General features: G+C 60.7%; 2 protein-coding genes across 10 annotated transcripts in view; both read left to right on the top strand.

Moving 5' to 3' along the window:
• The window catches only part of PRR5 (proline rich 5), a 61,909-nt gene extending 50,102 nt beyond the window's left edge, over window positions 1-11,807 (top strand). For all 4 annotated transcript variants that reach the window (XM_074391171.1, XM_074391172.1, XM_039463148.2 and 1 more), the window contains 5 exons: window positions 232-289; window positions 5,473-5,564; window positions 6,610-6,750; window positions 9,126-9,261; window positions 10,690-11,807. In XM_074391171.1, the coding sequence (XP_074247272.1) occupies window positions 232-289; window positions 5,473-5,564; window positions 6,610-6,750; window positions 9,126-9,261; window positions 10,690-11,165 (903 nt within the window). In that variant the 3' untranslated portion in view covers window positions 11,166-11,807. The remainder of the gene's footprint in view (window positions 1-231; window positions 290-5,472; window positions 5,565-6,609; window positions 6,751-9,125; window positions 9,262-10,689) is intronic.
• A 10,021-nt stretch (window positions 11,808-21,828) lies between these two features.
• Window positions 21,829-24,046, top strand: part of ARHGAP8 (Rho GTPase activating protein 8) — an 87,338-nt gene continuing 85,120 nt past the window's right edge. For 4 of the 6 annotated variants that reach the window (XR_012515503.1, XM_010343301.3, XM_010343304.3 and 1 more), the window contains exon 1: window positions 22,105-22,215. Coding sequence is in view for 4 of the 6 variants with exons in the window: in XM_010343301.3 (XP_010341603.2) it covers window positions 22,192-22,215 (24 nt within the window). In the remaining 2 variants the exon portion in view is untranslated. Of the gene's footprint in view, window positions 21,888-22,104; window positions 22,238-24,046 lie in introns of those variants that run through there. The other 2 variants (XM_039463146.2, XM_074391168.1) reach the window with 2 other exon arrangements.

Raw genomic sequence — 24,046 nt, forward strand, 5'->3', positions numbered from 1 at the left:
GGCCACCTCCCGTCTCGTGACAACCCGGGGTTGGGTTGGGTCAGTTGTTGCCCCCGGGTGAGCCGACACTCAGGCCCTGCGGCAGGTGAGCTGCGGGAACTCGCTCAGTCTCCCCCCGCTTTAAGCCTCAGCTGCTCGCTGGTGGACGGACTCTTGGGGGCCCTGCCGGCCAGGACACCCCAGGGCACCCACCCACAGGGGCGGTGACAGCCCCTCTGTGTTTACCTTCAGAACCAGCTGCTGACAAAAGGCATGGTGATCCTTCGGGACAAGATCCGCTTCTACGAGGGTGAGTTCGGGCCTCATGATGGCGGGGCTCTGGGTGCGAGGTATGGCTCTCTGGTCTGGAGGGCTGAGAAGGGCCACAAATAGCCTCAGGGCAGCAGGGCCGGGACCCCTACCCAGAGGGGACCCTGGGGGAGAGTCTGCCCCTCAAACTTGCTGGAGCCCAGGAGGGCTGCGAGATGTCAGGGAGAGGTTCCCCGCTTCCAGGGGCTTCCGGCCCCAGTGAGTCCTGTCCCCGAGGCCTGGGAGAGGCCCGTCCAGGTCTTTGGGTGTCGGAGGAGAAGCATGTTAGGGCTGAGGTCACCAACACTCACAGAGGAGTGGACAGGAGCCGTGCTCTGGAGGGATCCCCAAGCTGAGCCTGGCCATGGGGGACTCAGCTGAGTTTCCTCTGTTGGCTCACAACCACCCGCTGGGGCCTTCGGGTCATTGTTCCTAAGTGGGAGGGCACAGTGATGATCAGTGATTTGCCCACGGCTACAGTGCACGTCAGGGGTGGAGGCGGGACTCAAAGCCAGGTCTGCCTGGCCTTAGGGCACATACCCTTCGGCCTTCTCAAGGCCCTGGGGTCCCCGCCGGCCTCACTGTGCTGCTTGGGCTCCCTGTGGCCAAGAGCCTCGGGCAGCCCAGGTGTGGGCCTTGCAGGAGTGAGCTGTCCCGGGAGCAGGGTCCGGCGACGGGGGCCGCTCCACTCCGCGGAGGCTGCTTTGCCCGGGCTGAGCAGAGCGCCCAGCCCCGTGCTGGGATCGGGCCTGCGCTGTGCCCGTGTGTTGAGCACCGGTGCGCTGGACACCAGGCGTGTGCGTCCTCTCTGCCGGACCGTCCCGAGGGTTTCACATCTAACTCGTGACTTCCACAACCCTGTGCAGAGCCACCGTTGTTAGCACCGCTGAACGTGTGGGGGAGGTGAGGCACGGCGTCCTGCCTGGGCCACATGGCTGCTCCGTGGCAGAGCCAGGGTGCCACGCAGGCCACACTCTTCACTCTGCTGACCCTGGGAAGAAGGGCTGTTAGCCCAGTCCACAGAGGAGGACACAGGCCCGGCGGCCTCGCACGTTCTGGCTGAGCCTGGAGCTGCCTGTGGCGGTCCGTCCTCCCCCCCACTGCACCTGTTGAGTGCGGCCAGCCAAGACGGGAACACTAGGAAGGCTCTGAGAACCATCAGACGGCTGGGGAGACACAGGAGGTCTGGGACGGCTTCCTGGAGGAGGCAGCATCCAGGCTGGCAGGACAGGGCTGTGAGCTTTTGGCACCAGAGGAAGATGCCCGCCCACGCCCCTCTCCTGACATGGCACATTCCGACAGTGCCTGGGCTTCCCACCAGGTCTGGCCCAGGGGAGCCGGGGCTCTTGGAGAAGGGAGCTTTGTGTGGCTTGAGTGGAGCTCGGCCCAGAGCAGCCAGGTCTGCCAGCCCTCCCAGCAGAAGGGGCAGAGGGCAGCCCTGGGAGGCCCCGCCTAGGAGCCCAGCATCCCCTCCCACCTCACCAGCCCTGACTGGCCTCCCCAGGCCTCAGGGACGGGCACTGAGCTCTAGGCTGGGAGTCCAGGGCCCTGACCTGCAGTTCCTTGTAGCTGCGGACCCAGGGTTTCCTCTCCGGCCTCGGTATCCCTGTCGTAGCAACGTGAGGCTGAACAGGCTCGGTCCATGTCAGTGCTCCGTCCGTGCCAGGCCCAGGGGTGGAGGAGACCCAGGCCCTGCCCTATCGGGTCTCACCGCCCAATTAGGGACACAGACACGGACCAGAGGGTGACAGTCCAGTGTGACGAACGTCATTGTGAAGGAACGTCCTGGGGAAGGAAGGGTTTATCCCACCTTGGTGGTCAGAGAGGGCTGCATGGAGGCAGCGGCCCTTGAAAGTAGGGCCTGAAAATGTGGTCTGTTGAGGGGGATGTCTGGCCCCTTTCGGCCCGCATGCAGTGGTGCCATAGCCAACTCCACTCCCTAGTGGGCGGCCTCAGGAGCGCCCGCTTCCTGCCCCCCGCCCCTGCGTGGGTTCCGGTGGGAGCTCTTCCCCTGGAGCCTGCTCCTTGCAGCTGTCCCTGCAGAGCGTGTGACTGCCAGAGGGGGTCAAGGCTCCCCATGGGGCAACCCCAGGACCTTGCCCCCTGCCCATTCTCAGCCTCCAGCGAGGCCTTGGACTTCAGCCCCTGGACAGAGCAGGTCCTAGAAATGGAGATCCTGGAGAGCAGCCCGGAGGTGGAGGGTCCCCTCCCTCGGAAGGGGAGGAAGGCTGGGCCGAGGCTGGGGTTGTGGTTTGACGGCCTCTGCGTGCGGCGTAAGGGAATCGCCTCCAGCTGCGGCCGGGCAGCTCTGGGGAGGAGCTCGTAGGCCTCTGCCGGGCCCTGGGATCTGCCGTCGCTCATCCGCCGGGGAATCCGAGCCCAGTGTGGGTCACGTGGCCCAGCCGTGCTGCCGGCAGCCCTGCACACTTGCCTCCGCGCCTGTGCCTCAGCCGTCCCCGCGCCAGACACCCCTGACCTGTGCCACCCAGCTCGTGGCTTTTGTCACGGCCCCGTGGTTCGCACTGTTCCTGGGTCTCCCGATGGGCTGAGACTGGCGTGTTCATTTCCAAGGCCTGCACAGGTACCTCAGCACTTGGATAAAGAAAGAAAGGCGGGTGGATCACAAGGTCAGGAGTTGAAGACCACCCTGGCCAATCTGCTGAAACCCCCGTCTCTACAAAATGGACAAAAATTGGCCATGCATGGTGGCAGCCACCTGTAATCCCAGCTCCTCGGGAGGCTGGGGCAGGAGAATCACTTGAACCCAGGAGGCGGAGGCCGCAGTGAGCCGAGATCGCACCATTGCACTACAGCCTGGGCGACAGAGTGAGACTCCATCTCAAAAAACAAAAAGGAGAGACGGACGCTGGCCTGCGTCCACAGTGAGAACCCCAGGGTGGGAGCCGGCGCGGAGCCGAGGCTACTGCGGGCCACTCGTCTGCACCATCGGCCCCTGCTGCTGCCGGGCTGGAGCCAAGACACGGCGCCCACCCCTGTCCCGTCCCGGCGGCAGCCGACGCCCGGCGCTGTTTCATCTCGGCTTTCAGCCTGCCCACGTGGGGACATGTATCATGCCTGTCAGAGCGGATGCCACTGACTCCGCCTGGAGGAACTTCCTGGGGTTGCCCCATGGCCCCGACTAACCCTGGCCAACCCCACTGCCCCACAGAGGGGCCCCCACAGGGCAGTTCCTGGCTTCTCGTCTCCCTGTGGCTCCGGCTGGGACAGAGATTCTCTTTTACAACATCTGCTTTCCACAGCATTTCCGCCCCGTGGGCTGGAGGACGGGCTGGACGCAGCAGAATGCGGGCCTGGCCAGCGCCCAGAGCCACCCCCAGGCCAGCCCGGGACTGAGCCGGCTCTCTTCCCGCCGCGGCAGCGGAGGGGAACTGAAGGGACTGTGGGAGCACAGCTCGGTGGGGCGGTGAGCATCCGCCTGTCCCGGGCATTCCTGCTGGCCCCCGGTGCCCTCGGAGCCAGGTGTGGGCTGCCCAGGGCAGAGGGCTGGCCACCTGGCTGGGAGCCAAAGATGGGGCCCAGTCCGGCTCGCCCCCAGCCCGCTTAGCCCCTGGGGCTGCCCCTGGCTGGGTCCTGCTCCTAGTGCCCTCGAACCTGGGGGCTTTCAGGAGTGGGGACAGGGCCCAAAGAGTGAGGGAAAGAGGCAAAGGTCCCTGTTCAGCTTCTGCGTTGCCACGGAAACCTCGAAGAAGTTCTGGCTGGGGGTGCAGCCTGAGAGACGGCCGGCAACTCAGGCACCCACACCAAGCTCTCTCTCACCAGTTGCTCGTCTGGCTTCCGGGGAACAGCAAAGGCCTTGGGGACATGTCCTGGGACTGCATCCCTGGACCCAGCAGCCATCATCCCAGCTCCGCTCGGTCCAGGCAGAAAGGCCAAGGGTTCTGCACGCCGCCCCTCCCACCGGAGCCCAGAGCCGGGTCGGGCAGCCGTCCCCCTCCCACAAGGCTCACTCGCCCAGTGGATGGCACCATTCCTCCCAGAGCCAGCAGAGCTCGTGCCAGTGTCTGCTGCCTACACACCTTCAGGGGTTCACCTGTCACAATGTGTCCCCACACCATTCAATCTGGCAAGCCCAGCTCCTGTAGCCAGCTTGGGTCACACAGGACCCTCCTGCAGGAAGCCCTCCTGGCCTGACCCTCTGCACCCTCTCCTCCCTTGGACGTGGTGCTGCTATTGGAAGTGGTTTCTGTGGCTCCACAGACAGCCTGGGCTGGGCTGGTCCTCCCAGCCGCGGACCGCGGTGCACCCTTTGCTCGGAGGCTCAGCCTCTGTCTGCTCGGTGGGGGTCGGGCACTCCTAGCCACTGCCCTTATGATCCTGTTCAATGTCCCACTTCCCTGCCATGTGATGGATGGACAGCCGTTTGGGTCCCCAGTGCCCAGCATCAGGGCTGGCACAGAGTAAGTGCTCTGTGAATGTTTGCTGGAGGGGCAAGCAGGGTGGGGGAAGGAGGGACGGGGCCGGTGGGTAGGTGAACTCAGTGCTTAGCCAGGTCGTTAGGAGGATCTGATGAGACTAGGACATGTCCTGCCAGGCGTACCTGTTGGGGGGCTCTCACCTGTGCCGGGCGTACCCGTGTGTGTCTCACCTGTGCCAGGGGTATCTGTGTGTGTCTCACCTGTGCCGGGCATACCTGTGTGTGTCTCACCTGTGCCAGGGGTACCTGTGTGTGTCTCACCTGTGCCGGGCTCACCTTATGGGTCTCACCTGTGCCGGGCACACCTGTGGGTCTCACCTGTGCCAGGCGTAGCTGTGCGGGTCTCACCTGTGCCGGGCACACCTGTGTGGGTCTCCCCCATCTGGGTCTCCCCTGTGTGGGTCTCACCTGGGCCAGGTGTACCTGTGTGGCTCTCACTTGTGCGGGTCTGGTATGTGATAAGGCCTGGGAGATGCCCGCTGTACCTTAGTCTCATTTTCATGCCCTCAGCTCTGGGAGGCTGACCCCATTACCTCCGGATTTTATAAACGGGAAGACTGAGGTTAAGCACTGGGCCCAGGACCACAGAACTGCTGAGCTGTGAAGCCGGATGTCGACCTTGGGCAGGTGCTTCCAGGGGCCTAAGCCCAGGCCCTCTGCTCCTGCGCCTCCAACACCCCATTCTGGGGGAGTTGAGGCGTCTGCTGGAGCCAGTTCAGGCCGGGTGGTGACGGCCCCCATGCCCACAGGACAGAAGCTGCTGGACTCGCTGGCAGAGACCTGGGACTTCTTCTTCAGTGACGTGCTGCCCATGCTGCAGGCCATCTTCTATCCAGTGCAGGTGGGCGCCTCAGCCTGGGGAGGGAGCCCAGTGCCCCTGCTGTGCCCACCCTGGTCTCACTCTAAGGAGACAGCTGCCAGGCTCAGGGACACACGCACGTGCTCTCCCCTGCGCTGCCCTCCCCTGTCCTGCCCTCCCCTGTGCTGCCCTCCCCTCCCCTGCCCTGCCCTCCCCTGCCCTGCACTGCCCTCCCCTGTGCTGCCCTGCCCTGCCCTGCCCTGCACTGCCCTGCCCTCCCCTGCCCTGCCCTCCCCTGCGCTGCCCTCCCCTGCGCTGCCCTCCCCTGTCCTGCCCTCCCCTGCGCTGCCCTCCCCTCCCCTGCGCTGCCCTGCCCTCCCCTGCCCTCCCCTGCCCTGCCCTCCCCTGTGCTGCCCTGCCCTGCCCTGCCCTGCACTGCCCTCCCCTGCCCTGCCCTCCCCTGCGCTGCCCTGCCCTGCCCTGCCCTGCGCTGCCCTCCCCTGCCCTGCCCTCCCCTGTGCTGCCCTCCCCTGCCCTGCCCTCCCCTGCGCTGCCCTCCCCTGCCCTGCCCTCCCCTGCCCTGCCCTCCCCTGCGCTGCCCTGCCCTCCCCTGCCCTCCCCTGCCCTGCCCTCCCCTGTGCTGCCCTGCCCTGCCCTGCCCTGCACTGCCCTCCCCTGCCCTGCCCTCCCCTGCGCTGCCCTCCCCTCCCCTGCCCTGCACTGCCCTGCCCTCCCCTGCCCTGCCCTCCCCTGCGCTGCCCTCCCCTCCCCTGCCCTGCACTGCTCTCTCTGGGCCACCCGAGCTGCTCAGAGCCTGTTTCCACCCCTACAAGCTACAGATATGGACGCCTCCCTCCCTGTGAATCCTCCAGCAGCCAGGCACAGAACAGGGGCTCTGTGACAGTAACCCTTTCCCTGCCAGAGGAAACTGAAGGGATCCACTGTCCTTGGGACAGGGTCATCTGGGGAGAATGGGGTCAGGGGGCCTGAGGGCCAGCAGGTCTCTTCCCCCGTGGGGTCCCAGGGCTGGGAGAGGTGAGGACACGTGTCACCACAGCAGGTGGCGTGGGGCGCCTTCTGTCCGCAGGGCAAGGAGCCGTCAGTGCGTCAGCTGGCCTTGCTGCACTTCCGGAACGCCATCACCCTCAGCGTGAAGCTAGAGGACGCGCTGGCCCGGGCCCACGCCCGCGTGCCCCCCGCCATCGTGCAGATGCTGCTGGTGCTGCAGGTGGGTGCCGTGGGCACGGGGTTGGGCATGGGGACCGGGCTCAGCTCCCCACTGCCAGAGCATGAGACGAGGAGTTAGGGGCACAGACTTAAGGGGGGTCCAGTCAGAGGAGAAACCTGTGAGGGCGAGGCACAGAGCAGCCGGTCAGAGCTGTGGGTTAGGGAAGAGCACAGGCCGCAGACCTGCTCCTCCTGCTCATAAGGCTGAGCCTTTACCCCCTGGGCCAGTCAGCCTGGGGCTGTGCCCACCCCAACACACACATGTGCACGCACATGCACACACTACACACATGCACGCATACACTAGACGTGCATACACTACACACGTGCACACACTACACACATGCACGTACAGTGGCCCTGTCGTTTCTGTCCAGAGGGCTTTCGTCAGCGGGCCCAGCTCTGGGGAAGACACTCCGAGAGCTGTTAGCCCCCCCTTACAGCAGGTGGGGAGAGGGTGCCTGCCCCAGATCGGGGAGTGGGGGTCCCCAGCGGCGTCCACCACAAGCCAGGGGTTTCCGCACACAGCCCTTCCCCAGCACTACGCTTCACCGTTGGCCAGCTCGTCTCACTGTCGCAGGACCCTGCAGGCACCACCGGCCACCCCATTTTACAGATCGGGAAACTGAGTGCTTGCTGGGAGCTAATAAGGGTAGGAGCCTGGCTTTCGCACGTGCAAAGTCCTATTTATTGTTCTGGATCCCCATGAAGATCTTTTTTTGAGACGGAGTTTCGCTCTTGTTGCCCAGGCTGGAGTGCAATGGTGCGATCTCGGCTCACCGCAACCTCCGCCTCCTGGGTTCAGGCGATTCTCCTGCCTCAGCCTCCCGAGTAGCTGGGATTACAGGCACGCGCCACCACGCCCAGCTAATGTTTTGTATTTTTAGTTTAGTAGAGACGGGGTTTCACCATGTTGACCAGGATGGTCTCGATCTCTTGACCTCATGATCCACCTGCCTCGGCCTCCCAAAGTGCTGGGATTACAGGCTTGAGCCACCGTGCCCAGCCCCCCCACCTTTTTTTTATTTTTGTCTTGTTGCCCAGGCTGGAGTGCAGTGGCGTGATCTCGGCTCACTGCAGCATCGGCCTCCCGGGTTCAAGCTATTCTCCTGCCTCAGCCTCCCGTGGGATTACAGGCATGCGCCACCGTGCCTGGCTAATTTTGTATTTTTTTTTAGCAGAGATGGGATTTCTCCATGTCGGTCAGGCTGGTCTCCAACTCCCGACCCCCGGTGATCCGCCTGCATCAGCCTCCCAAAGTGCCGGGATTATAGGCGTGAGCCACCACACCTGGCCTCCTTGAAGATCTTTTAAAATCAGGGTTTCTGGGAACACTGGGGACACTCACGGCAATCACAGCAAGGAAGGGACGGCCAGTGTGGATCCGTGCAGGGCAAGGCTGCCCTGGGAGGCGGAAGAGCCCCCCGCCTGCCTCTGGGAGTTGAGAGTGTGTAGGCCGGGCCTGGCTGGGTGGAAGCGGGGACGCTTGAGAGACTCTGCTCTCTCAGCTTCAGTTTCCCCGTCTGTGTGACAGACGAAGACCTCCGCCCTGGCAGGACAGGCGAGGACAGGGTCATTCACAACCAACTCACTGCTCCTATAGGCAGACAATTCCACAGACACATGGGGTCCCCTGCGTGATTGTGGGTGACCTTACTGAGGGCCCCTGTGGAGTCCCACCCACTGCTTGTTGAAACACAGACCAGGACCTAAGAGCCTGTACCAGCCGTGCAACCCAGAAGTTCAGGCAACTCTGCTGACCTCCCTCCCTGCCTGGAGAGGCCTCCCACGCCCATCCCAGTAACCTCTGGCTGGCCAGATTGTCACTTAGAATTCTACCTGGGTGCGGCTGGGCACGGTGGCTCACACCTGTAATCCCAGCACTTTGGGAGGCTGAGGCGGGTGGATCATGAGGTCAAGAGATCAAGACCATCCTGGCCAACATGGTGAAACCCCATCTCTATAAAAAGTACAAAGAATTAGCTGGGTGTGGTGGCGCGCACCTGTATTCCCAGCTACTCGGGAGGCTGAGGCAGGAGAATCGCTTGGACCCGGGAGGCGGAGCTGCGATGAGCCGAGATCGCGCTACTGCACTCCAGTCTCAAAAAAGAGTTCTGCCTGGGGCGTCCTGTCCCTGAACCACCCGACAGCCTCTTGAGGTTCATTTGTTAGCTCATTCATTCACTCATTTATTCTCTGTCAATGAGTGCAAGCTCTTGCTGTAAGTGGGCTTTCTCCGGCCTTCGGCAGGGTGCTGGGGTCCCAGGAGGCGGGAGGCAGAGGACAGGCTGTCTGGTAGGTGGGACATATGGCTGAGAGCCTGGGCCACCAGGTTCAGGTGCATCACCCCCCGCCCCCCACCCCGCTGTCCTGCAGGGGGTGCACGAGTCCAGGGGAGTGACCGAAGACTACCTGCACCTGGAGACGCTGGTCCAGAAGGTGGTATCGCCATACCTGGGCACGTACGGCCTCCACTCCAGCGAAGGGCCCTTCACCCACTCCTGCATCCTGGGTAGGGGTCCACCTGGGCCTTGAGCTGGGGTGGGGGGTGATCACGGACGCGGACCATTGTGAACAGATGGACAGACTGGAGCCCCACGGCTGGGCCGTGGCGGAACCAGGGTCTCACTCCAGGGTAGTTCTCAGCTGTGGCAGCCCCCAGCCCGCCACGTGCGTTGGGCGGTGATGTGACCACACCCCGGAGAGCCCCACGGGGACTCTGCATCTCCTAGGAGGCCCTTCCGTGTGCGGACTTGAACGTCAGAAGTTGGCCGGGATGAGTGCTCAGAACGTGCAAATGCCTGAGGACTCCTGGCTCCCGTAGGGAACCCAGGCTGAGGGGGGACTCGGGCTGGGGGTGGGCAGGCTGAGCCCTGTGGGCTGCGTCCGGAGGCTGCCACTCCGGCACAGCTGGCCACGTTGCTCCCTTGACGAGGGCCTCTGGGTTCCTGTAGCAATGTCCCTTCATTACCTGCTCCGCACCAGCCCGAGGCCACCTCTCTCCCCTCCAGCAGGGGAGGCCGACCAGTGAGTCCTCTCCACACTCGCCGCCAGCTGGAGGCTGGTAGCCTCCCAGGCAGAGGGGACAGAGCTGGTGCAAGGCCCACTTGGGACTAGGCCCCCTCATCCAGAAGGGCTCCCCTAGCCACCTGCTGGCGTAAAACCCGCCCACCAGTATGCCTCAGCTCAGACAGTGCCCCGGCCGCCGAAGAGCTTTGAGGCACCGGGGTCGGTGCCCTCGCCCGGGAAGGGCCCCCGAGTCGCTCGTGTGTGCTGCCTGCCGCCAGGTGGCCACTCTTGGAACTGCAGAATCCTGAATGGGAGCCTGAACCCTGCCCCACACCCGGCCTGAGCCACCGCCTCCTGCCCAGATGACCCAAGGGGCCTCCTCTCCAGGTCCCCACGTCTGCCTGTGTCCCCCGAAGCCTATTCCTCTCCATACTACAGCCAGTGAGGTCTGTTTACTGCTGCCCGGCCACAGGTTCCCCGGGATCTGGCCCCATGGCTCTCCTGTGGTGGGCTTTTTGACTCCCCCACCCCCTTGGACACCAGCTCTAGTGGGGCAGGGGCCACGCCGGCCTGGGGAAGTGCAGGCGTCCAGCGGGTGCCAAGGTCCGTCTACTTCCACCAGTGGGGAAACTGAGGCACGGGGTTACAGAACTTACCTGGAGTCAAACACAGGTCGCTGTCAGGGTGCAGGTTCAAACCCAGGCGTTTGACTTGAGATCCTGCGTGTTCAGGGCTGGGGCTGGATGGAGAAGACAGACTGGACCCTGAGTTAGTGTCCGGGTGCTTGGCGGCGGGAGGCCTGCCGGCTGGGCCCCCACCCCCGGAAGCTGCCCCTGCCCAAGGACGAAGTGGCAGCAGGGAGCAGGTGCTCAGCCGGGCGGGGACGTTCAGGTGGCCTCTGGCGTGTGACGGTGTCCGCGTCTCTCCCCAGAAAAGCGCCTGCTGTGCCGCTCCCGCTCGGGGGACGCGCTGGCCAAGAACCCGGTGGTGCGTTCCAAGAGCTACAACACGCCGCTGCTGAACCCGGTGCAGGAGCACGAGGCGGAGGGCGCGGCGGCCGTTGGCACCGGCGTCCGCAGGCACTCCGTGTCCGAGATGACGTCCTGCCCCGAGCCCCAGGGCTTCTCCGACCTGCCCGGCCAGGGCCCCGCCGGAGCCTACAGGTCCTCCCCCGTGCCCCACTCAGGGCCATGCCCCAGCAGACTGCACCCCACGACCCAGCCCCCCGAGCAGGGCCCGGATCCCACCCGCAGCCCGCTGCCCGGCTCCAGCCCCGAGAACCTGGTGGACCAGATCCTGGAGTCCGTGGACTCCGATTCCGAAGGGATTTTTATTGACTTTGGCCGGGGCCGGGGGTCCGCCACGTCCGGCTTGGGGGGCCCCGGGGGCCGGCAGAGCGTCGTGTGAGGCCTCACGGCCGGCCTGGAGTTTTTACTGACACAGCCCCTTGGGGGGGGGTGTCCACGTGGTGTGTGTGCGCGTGGGACTTTTTTACTCTGTCCGGCCCCTCCAGCCGCCGGCCTGGCCGCGGTGACCTCGTACTCCTGTCTGTGTTAGGAATCCCGTCAGCCTCCCTTGCTCGGCCCAGGTCTGTGTCAGGCATGTGAGTCAGTGTTACCTGGGGACCCGGGTCCGGGACGGGGTCGGCCCCTCACTCCTGTGCTCCCCCTGCCCCGGCCCTCTGTGTCCACACCCGCCCACGGAGAATGTGAATGCAGGGGGCTCTACCCACGAGGGACCCCGGACCCCGGACTGACCAGACTCCAGCACACCTGCCTTCTCCTGCCTGGGGTGGCCATGGGGATGGAGAGGGGCGGAATAAAACCTGTGACCCCTCCTGTCCGCAGTGCCTGCCCTGAAGACCCCCGCTCAGGGTGTTCGCCCTCAGGCTTTGCTCCCTCCTAGGGAGCCCAGCTTCCCAGGGGCAGACCCGTGCCTGGTGTCCGGACGTCCCTTCCTTCCGCTACACGACGGGAGGCCCGAGAGATGATGGAAGGAAGGGCTGGGATGTCAGGGAGTGGGGCTGGCCCTGACTTTGCCCCTGTCGGGAATGGAGGGGAGGGAGGGAGGAGGGGGGATGGAGGCGGGACCTGTCAGCCCCTCCCGTGCTACAGAAGCGCCCAGGCAGCCTGCGGGGTGGGGTGACCTGCTGGAGGCCACCTGGCCGGGGAGGGACAAGCAGACACCTGCCCTCGCCACCCCTGCAGCCTCACTGCCTGAGACACTTTCCCCGAGCCTCAGGTGGTCAGGGCACCCCCTCAGCCGCAGCGGGCAGGGCCCACTCCCTGTCCCCCCATCAGTGGGGCTCAGTTACTGTTTCTGAGAGCCACAGCGAGCTCAGCACCGCAGGCACCCCAACTTTCAGGGGGGAGCTGAGCCTGGCGCAGGCTTCCCTGGCCACCCCACTTTTTAAAAGCATCAGGCAGTGTGGCCTCCGTGGGGAGAGGGTGTGGGGGTCTCTAATGGCGGGCACCTTTCCACACCCCGTTCACCTGCTTATCCGCCACCACCACACCCTTCCAAGTGCCCGCCTCTCGTGGCATTGATTTTCTTGGGGTGGGGAAGGAATGCTGAGCAAATGAAGGGCAGGGGACCCGTTGTGGGCAGGAGGACATCACCCGGCCCCTGAGTCACAGCTAGAGCTGGCCCAGGCTGTCTACTGGCAAAGCCTTGTGGATGGAGTTTTCCCTTGTGGTGGGAGAAGCAGTCCAGGCACCCCTGCTTCTGCTCAGGACAGGGTGCGTGGAGGTGGAGGCAGGGGGAGCTCCAGCTTCCTGACTCCGCTGAGCCTCAGCTTTGTGGTCTGTGATATGGGTGCATACCAACCCCGTGGAGCTCTCTGAAGCTACTCTGGGAACGGGTACTCTGCCCCAGGCAAGGCTCAGCGGGGCACGTAGGGGAGCAGGAGCAGCCTCAGGCCCTGGGCCTAGGGGTCGGGTGGGCATCGCACAGGAAGCCAGAACCTGGTCTGAGAACCCCACTGCCAGGCTGATGGGGCTGAGATCCCTCAACCAACCTCTTTGGCTCCTGGCTCCATCATGGAGCCTGGGGTGGGGAGTGGTGGGTGACCGTTAGCAGCGGGTTCCCAGAGGCCACTTGGAGGCAGAAGGAGCAAAAATCAGAAGCCGGGGCAGGGTGTTGCTGTCTGGGCTCTGTCCACACGAGGGTGCTAGACCCCCTGTTCTCCCCGCTGAGTGGTGGGGGCTCCATCATGGGGGGGGGGGGGGTCAAGCATCCCTGGCCCCTGGATGCTGCCGGGCCTGGGGTGGCTCAGGGACTGGTGGTCTCTTCTGGCTTGCACTTGGGCCCAGGGAAAGGTGGTCCCTGAGCTCTTGGTCCTCCTGCCCCGGGGCAGGAGGGGAGGCCCTTGGACGGCAGCCAGCAGTGTCCCCACCCACAGATGAGGGGCTGCAGCCCAGGAGAGTGGGTGCTGGCCCTGGGCCCTGCAGAGTTCAGGGGTCTCAGTGGGGGTCCCAAGGAGATGAGAAGACTGCAGTCCCACCCCCGGAAAGCAGCAAGCAGCAGCCCAGCAGGAGGCTGAGAGAGAGAGAGAGAGAGTGTGTGTGTGTGTGTGTGTGTGTGTGTGTGAGAGAGACCCAGCCTCGTTCCCAAAGATGTCTGAGGTCATCTGCATTCAGACATCTTATAAATTGGTAAACTATCAATGAAGTCCAGGGACGGTGGCTCACTCCTGTAATGCCAACACTTTGAGAGGCTGAGGTGGGTGGATTACCTGAAGTCAGGGGTTTGAGACCACCCTCGCCAACATGATGAAACCCCGTCTCTACTAAAAGTACAAAAAAAAAATTAGCCTGGCATTGTGGTGCACACCTGTAGTCCCAGCTACTCAAGAGGCCGAGGCAGGAGAATCGCTTAAACCCAGGAAACAGAGGTTGCAGTGAGCTGAGATCGCACCGCTGCACTGCAGCCTGGGCAACAAGAGTGAAACTCCGTCTCAAAAACAAGAAATGCAGTTACTAACCCCATCAGACATTATGTGTGGGAAAAGGCAAGAACGGGATATTTTCTTTTACTTATTTATTTTGAGACAGGGTCTCTGTTGCCGAGGCTGGGAGGGCAGTGGTGTGATCATAGCTCACTGCAGCCTCGACCTCCCAGACACGAATGATCCTCCCACCTCAGCCCCCCAAGTAGCTGGGACCACCGGCTCGTGCCATCAAAGCCCGGCTAATTTGTTTATTTTGTAGAGACAGAATCTCCCTATGTTGCCCAGGCTGGGCACAAACTCCTGGGCTCAAGAGATCCTCTTTCTTGAGCCCAAAGCCTCCCAAAATGCTGGGATTATACCAAGTCCAGCCTTATTTATCTTTTTTCCTTTTTTTTTTTTTTTTTTTTTTAATGAGACGGAGTCTCACTCTGTCACCTGGGCGGAGTGCAGTGGTGCGATCTCAGCTCACTGCAACCTCTGCCTTCTGGGTTCAAGGGATTCTCCTGCCTCAGCCTCCCAAGTAGCTGGGACTACAGGCATGTGCCACCACGCCCAGCTAATTTTTGTATTTTTAGAACACACGGGGTTTTACTGTGTTGGCCAGGCTGGTCTCAAACTCCTGACCTCAGGTGATGCACTTGCTTCAGCCTCCCATAATGCTGAGATTACAGGCGTGAGCCGCCGTGCCCGGCCCTTCCTTATCTTTTAAGGAATAGAGTGACTCAGGAAAGAGACATGGGGACCGTGCGCTCCGGGCTCGCATCCTGCTTGGTCTTCAAGACATCCTCCCGGAGAGCTGCACCTTGTCACAAAGTCAGGACTTGGTGAAATTATGTTGCTGGGCGTGGTGGCGCATGCCTGTAACCCCAGCTACTCGGGAGGCTGAGGCAGGAGAATCGCTTGAACCCGAGAGTCAGAGGTGGCACTGAGCTGAGATCATGCCACTGCAGTCCAGCCTGAGTGACAGAGGGAGACTCCGTCTCCAAAAAAAAAAAAGAAAGAAAGAAAAAAGTAATAGCTCACAGCTAGGCACGATGGCGTACACCACTAAATCTAGCACTTTGAGAGGGCGAGGTGGGAGGACCGCTCGAGCTTAGGACGTGGAAACCAGCCTGGGCAACAGGGTGAAACCCTGTCTATAAACAGTATTTTAAAAATTGGCGGGGTGTGGTGGCACGTGCCTGTAGTTCCAACTACTCTGGAGGCTGAGGTGGGAAGATCACGTGAGTCTGGGACGTTGAGGCTGCAGTGAGCCATGATCACGCCACTGCACTGAAGCCTGGCCAACCCAACCAGACCCTGTCCCCTGCTCTCCCCACCCACCGCCGAAAGAAGAAAGTTGGTCTATAGTTAAGACTTCTCGGTCTATCCCCAAAAACATTGAAAGCAGGATCTGGAAGAGACACTTGGCACACCAGCGTCCACAGCAGCGTTCCTCACAACAGCCGAAGGGTGGAAGCCACCAAGCACCCGTCGTCAGCTGAATGGATAAGCGATGTGGTCATCCACACAAGGGAACATTCTCCAGCCTCAAAAAAGAACGGAGTCCGGACACGTGCTACAGCATGAAGACAAAACCCTGGCCGGGTGTGGCGGCGCACACCTGTCGTCCAAGCACTTTGGAGGCCAAGGCGGGTGGATCACCTGAGGTTGGGAGTTCAAGACTAGCCTGACCAACTTGGTGAAACCCCGTCTTTATTGAAAAAAAAAAAAAAAAAAAGTTAAAACCCTGATGTGAAGTGAAAGAAGCCAGACGCGTGAGACCACATGCTGGATGGTTCCGTTCCTCTGAGGTGTTCAGAACAGGTAAAGCCACAGGGACAGAGGGTAGAGCGCTGGTCGCAGGCCCTGGGGAGGGCGTTTAGGGAGTCGTCGATGGGATTTGAGTTTAGTTTTGCCGATAAGAGTTCTGGAGATTGGTTCCACGACGATCCGAATGAACTTTACTGAACTGTACACTTTATTATGTGGGTTTTACCGCAGTAAACACAGACAAAAAGAAAGTGGGAAGAAGGTGGAGAGGGGAGGAGGACGGGAGTGGGGGACGGACGGACGGACGGACGGACGCAGCTGTTGGCTGTTGGGAAGAACGTTGCTGTGAACACCGGTGTGCCAATACCTCTTTGAGATCCCGCTTTCAGGCCGGGCGCGGTGGCTCTCGCCTGTAATCCTAGCACTTTGGGAGGCCGAGGTGGGTGGATCACCTGAAGCCAGGAGTTCAAGACCAGCCCGGCCATCATGGTGAAACCCCATCTTTAAAAAAAAAGAAAAAAGAAAAAGAGATCTTGCTTTCAGTTCTTTTGGGTATAGACCCAGAAGTCTTAATTATAGGCCAACCTCCCTCCCCCACCCCACCAGCAGGGACAGCGTTGTCTCGCTCTATTGCGAAGGCTGCAGTGCAGTGGCGTGGCCGTGGCTCCGGGCCACCGTGCAGTGGCGTGATCGCGGCTCACTGCAGCCCTCAACCTCCTAGACTCAAGTGATCCTCCCACCTCAGCCTCTAGAGTGCTTGGGACTACAGACACGTGCCACCACACCTGGCTAAATTTTTTAATAAGGAAGGGAAAGAGGGACGTAGGAAAGAAAGGCAAGGGAAGGGGAAGGAGAAGGGAAGTAAGGGAGGGAGGGAGGGGGGGAAGGGGAAAGCAAACGGAAGGAGAGAGGAAAAGGCAGAGGTGGCAGTGAGCCAGGATGGCACCGGGACGGTTCCTTGCAGCTGCTTTCCTTAGGGAGCATGGACTGCTGCTCTGGGCCCCTCTGCCGAGACGAGTGGAGGGACACAGCGCTGCAGCAGGGCGGCCATGGTCCCCAACTCCAGGACTGTCCAGCGGTAAAGTAGGCGGCAGCCTCAGAAATGCTGGGAGGAGTGGGCAGGCCGCTGGGGGACAGGAGCCCCTGCCAGGGATGCAGCTGGCACAGACTGGAGGTGAGCCCCTAAGAATCGTGATGCTCTTCCCGGCCCTCATGTCATTGGGGTGGTGATGTGACCAGCCCTAGCGGAAGTGATGCAGGGCGCTTCAGCAGCCCAGCAGAGGCCCTCCAGGACTGTCCCCGCTCTGCCACGGCGGTTGGCAGTGTCCCAGGCAAGCCTGCAGCATGGAAGTGCAGCTATAGGCCGGGCGAGGTGGCTCACACCTGTCATCCCAGCACTTTGGGAGGCCGAGTTGGGCAGATCACGAGGTCAGCAGTTCGAGACCAGCCTGACCAACATGGTGAAACCCCGTCTCTACTAAAAATACAAAAATTAGCCGCACGTAGTGTTGCACACCTGTTATCCCGACTCAGGAGGCTGAGGCAGAATTGCTCGAACCAGGGAGGTGGAGGTTGCAGTGAGCCTGCACTCCAGCCTGGGCAACAGAGCAAGACTCTGTCTCAAAAAAAAAAAAAAAAGTGTGGCTGTGGTGGCGGTGGAAGGCCGTGTGATTGAGACGTGCTTGTTGCTCGGCACAGCCAGACTTGACTGGATGCCACACTCCTGTGTCCCAGTATTCTAGAATCGTGGAGTCCTCGAGTCGGGGGAAGGCTATCATGGGCTATTTCCTTGTAGGTTTTATGCGTGTAATACACCTTCATGGGCAAAGCCAGGTCTGCCACGGTCTGACCCTAAATCGGGCACTGTGTGACACTGGGCAGGTCACCCATCTCTAGCCAGGATCGTCCCAGCTGTGAAGTGACCCCGGCCGGTTCTTTGCCTGTGTGTGCCCTGTGGACTCACATGCAGAGCAGGGCTGTTAAGAGTGTAAGCTCCACCGGCCGGGCGCGGTGGCTCAAGCCTGTAATCCCAGCACTTTGGGAGGCCGAGGCGAGTGGATCACGAGGTCAAGCGATCGAGACCATCCTGGTCAACATGGTGAAACCCCGTCTCTACTAAAAATACAAAACATTAGCTGGGCATGGTGGCACGTGCCTGTAATCCCAGCTACTCAGGAGGCTGAGGCAGGAGAATTGCCTGAGCCCAGGAGGCGGAGGTTGCGGTGAGCCGAGATCGCGCCATTGCACTCCAGCCTGGTAACAAGAGCAAAACTCCGTCTCAAAAAAAAAAAAAAAAGAATGTAAGCTCCAGACACCAGACATCTCTGACGAAGGAGCTCTGTGCACGGGACAGGCACCGGGCAGACGCGTACTTACTGGGTTTTGACCCGAACGCGACAATGGCTTAATAATAAACGGATGATTTTAGCCCCAGAACCCTTCCCCTCATCGACTGATGGGTTTGCAGAGCGCTCAGAACTGCTCTCACGGGCTGTAAAAAGCTGTAAAAATGTAAACTGTCATCAACGGCATCTGCGAGAGGAATTTCTCATGGTGACATTTCTCTTCTCACTGCGGGGATTCGCGTCAGCCTGGGTTTGGCCGGGAGGAGGCCCGGGGGCTGGAAAATACGAGGACAGGGGAGCAGGCGGGCTCCTACCTGCAGGCGGCCGAGGCAGACACGGACGAGGTTATTGCAGAATGTCGCCGGCTCCCAGGGCTGTCAGGAGGTGGGAGAGCCAGGCCCACGTCCAGGACCAGTGTCCCAAATCGCCTTGCACGACAGCGGGCCTGATGGGAACCCAGCACCGCAGCCACTGCTCCGGGAAGGCTCCCACCGCACAGCGGGGCTCCCTCAGATACTCCCACAGCACAGATGCTCCCACCGCACAGCGAAGGCTCCATCCTGTGGGGATGCTCCCACAGCACAGATGCTCGCATCACACAGAGAAGCGTCCATCATACAGGGATGCTCCCTTTGCGCAGATGCTCCCCACAGAGGTGCCCATCATTTGGGGATGCTCCCGCTGCACAGACACTCCCATTGCACAGTTGCTCCCCAGGCAGGTGCCCATCCCATAGGGATGCTCCCACGGCACAGATAATCTCATTGCACAGATGCTCCCACCACACAGAGGCTTCATCATATGGGGATGATTCCACTGCACAGCTGCTCCCCACGCACAGGCTCCATCACGCAAGGATGTCCCCACTGCACCGCTGCTCCCCCTGACACAGAGACGCCCCGGTTACACTGGACCGAGCCCAACTGCCACCAGCACCAGTGCTCACTGTGTCGCAGTCACTTCACTTTGTAGCCACTGTGTCCTCCCTCGCTACCCAAGCCTGGCATTGCCAAAGCCACCCTCTCCTGGTTACGAATTCTAGGGCAGCCTCCTGTCTTAGGGTGGACATCACAGTGGTGCAGCCTGTACTGTCCGGGCCCTGGTGGCAAAGGAGCCGGGTAAACCCGTCGTCAGGCCACCTTGGGGCTGTGAGATGTCTGTAAGGTCGGGAGTGCCAATATGGTAAAGGCACCGGAGGGGTGGGGAGGTCGGTGCACAAGATTGGCACCCACCCTGCTGTCAACCAGAGGAGCAGGAGCATGGCCTCCTCAGTGGCGAATCAAGAGAGGTTTTCATTATTAGACCCAAAGATCCCAGAGAACACGGTGGAGAATGCAGGCATCTTCAGTTTGCAGGGGGTACTAACCACACATTGCATTCGCTCTGACACGGGACCAGGGCGAGGGGTAGACCCGCAGGGGTCAGGTGTTAAGCACGTTCTGAATGAAGAGACCACCTAAACAGGCTTTGTGTGAGCAGCAAGGCTGTTTATCCACTCGGGTGCGAGCAGGCTGAATCTGAAAAGAGGGTCAGTGAGCGTGGTGGGATAGGAGCTGGTTTTCTAGGGTCAGCTTAGGCAGTGGAAAGTTACAGTTCAGGGTGGTTTTTGCAAGCTGGGGGGGTTGTCACAGGGGCCAATGTCACAAGGTTAGCTTATCAGTTGAGGCAGGAACGATGGCAGCTTGTCGCAGGGTTGGTTAATCAGGTGCTGCAGGAACTAGCGATTCTTCCTCTTTTGCAGTTTTCCTGTTGCCTCGGACTTTCCGGCTCCAGGAGACCATCTGGAGGTGTACGTGCGGGTCACAGGGCTCGCCAAGGCCTAACTATGGTGTAGCCCATGGTGCTGTCAGTTCAAAGGACTTTGCATCAGGGAACCTGGCTGGAGTTCTGGGCCTGGATACACGGAGAAAGCAAGCCCCGTAATCAACTGGCTCCCAGGATCCTGGCCCGTAAAGGGAGAGGGTTGGAAGATAATCTTCTATGTCCCTTTTGCCCTAACCCGGCAGTCATACCCCCCAGAGGGGGCAATGGTGGGGGTGGGTAATGTTGGCTTCATGGTTTTAATAAGGTTAAAAGCAGGCCAAGTCTTAGCTCAAGCAGCTGGCAGGCTGAGTTAATTTGGGAGAAAACAAATGTGAAGCCCAAAAGCTTGGACACAGATCTTTTATTCATTCCCTCCTCCTTGAAATTCTTCATCCCCAAGCGCTTATTAATGTGGAATTTGCTGCTTGCGGAAGAACCAACCCTCTGACTTCATAAACGTTAGTAAGAGCAAATTTAATAAAGCTGAGAATAATACCATTCAGAGGTAATGCCTTTATTTTGCATGATGATTCTTTCTTTTCTATTGCAAGGCGTTTGAAATGCAACGGGTTATTGTGATAGCAACAAAAGGCAATGGCTAACTGGTTGATTACTGATGAAACAGTGCTTGGGAAAAACAGAAGAAAACTGGAAAAGGGAGCCAGCCCTGTTGCAGAGCGCTTTGTATTCGTTTCTCCTTTGAGTGTGAATGTCGGAACACACCTGCATTCTTTGCCACACAATCATTCAGTATTGTTGCTTTATTGTATGTATTTTAATGTCGCTAAGCTACGGTTGTGAAATTTGTATGAGATTTTCACAAAACACAAATGCAAGGAGGGTGGTCTATTCCCCCGACATCTCTTAATACTGTGAAATTATTCTGCCAGCCGTAGAGCGACGAGGGGGTGTTTTCCTTTACTCCAGTCCAAAGTCGCTTTTTACAGAAACTCTGCAAATTGTCCCCCTTTCACGAGGGCCTGATCTTACACCGGTAATACAAAAGAGGTTGACGTTCCACAAGAGGAAAAGAGAGCCCTTCACCAGCGCCAGATGAAAGCCATCAAGTGTGTGTACATTGCTGGAATAAGACATGGTGACTTCCTTGTCCTGTTCGGAGAGCAGTGAACTGTTTGATGTTATTCGCGTCCAATCGTACTGAATACTAAATGCATTAATAAAGAGATCTTCCAAACCGGCTTTGTGTGGGCAAGAAGGCCGTTTTATTTCTCACTTGGGTGCAAGCGGGCCAAATCCGAGAAAGGACAGGGGAAGGGGGTAAGGTGGGAATTGGCTTTATAGGTTGGGGTAGTTTTTTGTTTTTGTTTTTGTTTTAAAGACGGGGTTTCACCATGTCGGTCAGGCTGGTCTTGAACTCCCGACCTCGGGTGATCCGCCCGCCTTGGCCTCCAAAGTGCTTGGATAACAGGTGTGAGCCACCACGCCCGGCCTTGGGGTAGTTTTTTTGGGGGGGGCGCGGGTGTTGCAGGGTAAGATCAGTTACAGCGGTGTGGGGTAGAGCAAGGAGTACACGTGACCACAAGTTCAGTTACAATGGCGGGTCGGGGTGAAGCCGAAGAGCCGTTCAGATGGCAGGATGGGTGAGAGGTAACGCATATTATCATAAGAACAGTTAAGGGCCGGGCGCGGTGGCTCAAGCCTGTAATCCCAGCACTTTGGGAGGCCGAGGCGGGTGGATCACGAGGTCAAGAGATCGAGACCATCCTGGTCAACATGGTGAAACCCCGTCTCTACTCAAAATACAAAAAATTAGCTGGGCATGGTGGCACGTGCCTGTAATCCCAGCTACTCAGGAGGCCGAGGCAGGAGAATTGCCTGAACCCAGGAGGCGGAGGTAGCGGTGAGCCGAGATCGCGCCATTGCACTCCAGCCTGGGTGACAAGAGCGAAACTCCGTCTCAAAAACAAGTAAAAATAAAAAAATTAAAAACGGGGAAATGGACCAGCAAGACAGTGCCCGCCCCAGACAGGGGTGCCTGGTGGGAGGGGGACGCAGCCCGGGCGGGAATCGGGGCTCCCCGGGTGCGCGGTGCGAGGGGCTCCTGAGCGCGCGTGCGCCGCCGGCCCCCGCCCTGTTACCCCCGCCCCCCACACCCAGGTGGACCCCGGGTCGGCCCTGGCACCTGGGGCTGCGTTCCCGCCAGGTGGCCCGGGCGGAGGGGCGGGGCGGGGCGGGGCCTGCCCGGGAGCCACGTCCGGGGCGGGCCCGGCGAGCGGAGGACCCGGCGCTGCAGGTGGGGCCGGCGGGGTCCGCGGCCGGGTAAGGCGGGCGCCCGCGGGGGGAGCGCGCAGGGAGGGAGCCGGGCCCCGGGTGGGGCGGCGCGCGCGGGGACGAGGGGCCCGTGGCCGGGGTGGGGACGCCCAGGCGGGCGCGACGCCACGTGCGGCCCTGGGGAGGGCGCGCAGCCTCCGCGTCCCGGCGGACTGCAGACCCCCTCCCTCCCCCGGGTTTCCCTCCCCGCCCCCCGCCCCGTCGGGTCCCCCCTCGCCCGGCGCGCCTCCCCGCGCCCTCGCCTCTCTCTGCCCGTGTTTTGCTCGGGTCCGGTCGTGATTCGTTCGTGTTTATGTTGCAACGGAAAACACTCGGGGTAATGGATAATGAGCAGCAGGGTGAGAATGGACGGAATGAGGAGGAGGGAGGGTTTGCTTAGGCTGCGGCCATGGAGGCTGACGTTCGGGTCTGTGAGCTGGGCTTTGGTGTAGACCTTTCCCGTCTCCTTAGGTCTGGTAGAGGCGAGGCCAGATTCTGGCCTGTGAACGGGCTTGAGCGGGGCTGAGCGGGGACTTGTGGCTGAATGCAAACCTGGTATAGGGGAGAAGCCTGTCGTGGGTGCTTCAGTTGAAGGACGTTAGTGACAAGGTGAAGCTCTGTGGCTGCTGAGAGGCCTGACTCAGGTGGTCACACCCAGGGCTGTGAGCTTTCCGTAGAGGGGGCTAGTTTTTTTGGGGGGCGAAGCTGACTGTGTCAGCTCCAGTGCTCCCTTGGGGTCTCAGGTTGGGCCGGTCAGTGCCTGGGACAGCACCCCCCGAAAGGTCCCTCACACCAAACCCGAGGTAGGTGGAGTCATTCTGGTTTCACAAAGGAGAAAACAGAGGCCGGGGCAGGTGCTGTGTTGATTCAAACTCAGGGCCTGGGGTCTGGGCGGTTCGACACGCGGAGTGGAACTCCCAGGAGTTACAAGCACGGACTTTAAACCGAGCCACCAGCCGCCTTGGAGCCCCCCAGCGCGGGGAGTTCCTGCCGTTCCCTGTCCCTCAATCCCGGGGGACCTCCTGAGAATCGCCCCGGGCTCTGCCACACCCTAGCCTGGAAGTTCCCGGCCGCCTGGGGAGGAGTGTGAAGGCCTCGAGAGGAACCACGCAGTCCGCCCGGGGGGCAGGAGGGTGGGATCGTTTGGCGGGGTGGGGACAGTGCCTTGGCCACCACCCACTTAGGGGTTTTGTGGAAGCGGCTGTGTGGACTCCGGAGGGCTCCGTGCATCCCTCGCTGGCCTGTGAAGTGCGGTGTTGACATTTGTCCAGCTGAGAACTGGACACAGAAGCCCTTCGCCTTTGATTGGCCTCCCTGTTGGCAGCTGTGGGATCCTGTTTGTGGGCTCCTGTTCTGATTCGCTGACTTAACCATTCCCCGGACCAACACAGGTGAGGGCGGTAGGGCAAAGAGGGGTATGGAATGCGGGCCTGAGCCCAGCTAATTCTCTGGACAGTCAGCTGGCTGGTCCCTGCCCTCAGGGTCCCAGAGTCTGGCTTCTGTGCGATGGAGAGAAGCCAAGGACTTGTGGGAGCTTAGGGAGGGCTTCCTGGAGGAGGTGGCCATTGAGCTGGAAGGTGGATGGGAGGTGGACGGGAAGGGCTTGGCATGCACTGGCTAGGGATACTTCGCTTGAGTTACAGGTGGGAAAGTCCGTGGAATGCCTAATGCAGGTGGTGGCAATTTACTTGGATAACTTCATTGGGTCATTGAAACTTTTTTTTTTTTTTCTTTTGAGACGGAGTTTCCCTCTTGTTACCCAGGCTGGAGTGCAATGGCGCGATCTCGGCTCACCGCAACCTCCGCCTCCTGGGTTCAGGCAATTCTCCTGCCTCAGCCTCCTGAGTAGCTGGGATTACAGGCACGCGCCACCATGCCCAGCTAGTTTTTTGTATTTTTAGTAGAGACGGGGTTTCACCATGTTGACCAGGATGGTCTCGATCTCTTGACCTCGTGATCCACCCGCCTCGGCCTCCCAAAGTGCTGGGATTACAGGTTTGAGCCACCTCGCCTAGCCAAAACTTTTTTTTTTTTTTAGACACAGTTTCAGCTCTTGTTGCCCAGGCTGGAGTGCAATGGCACGATCTTGGCTCACCGCAACCTCTGCCTCCCAGGTTCAAGTGATTCTGGTGCCTCAGCCTTCCTAGTAGCTGGGATTAATTACAGGC

The sequence above is a fragment of the Saimiri boliviensis genome, chromosome 21 (assembly GCF_048565385.1).
Source record: "Saimiri boliviensis isolate mSaiBol1 chromosome 21, mSaiBol1.pri, whole genome shotgun sequence".
NCBI lineage: Eukaryota > Metazoa > Chordata > Mammalia > Primates > Cebidae > Saimiri > Saimiri boliviensis.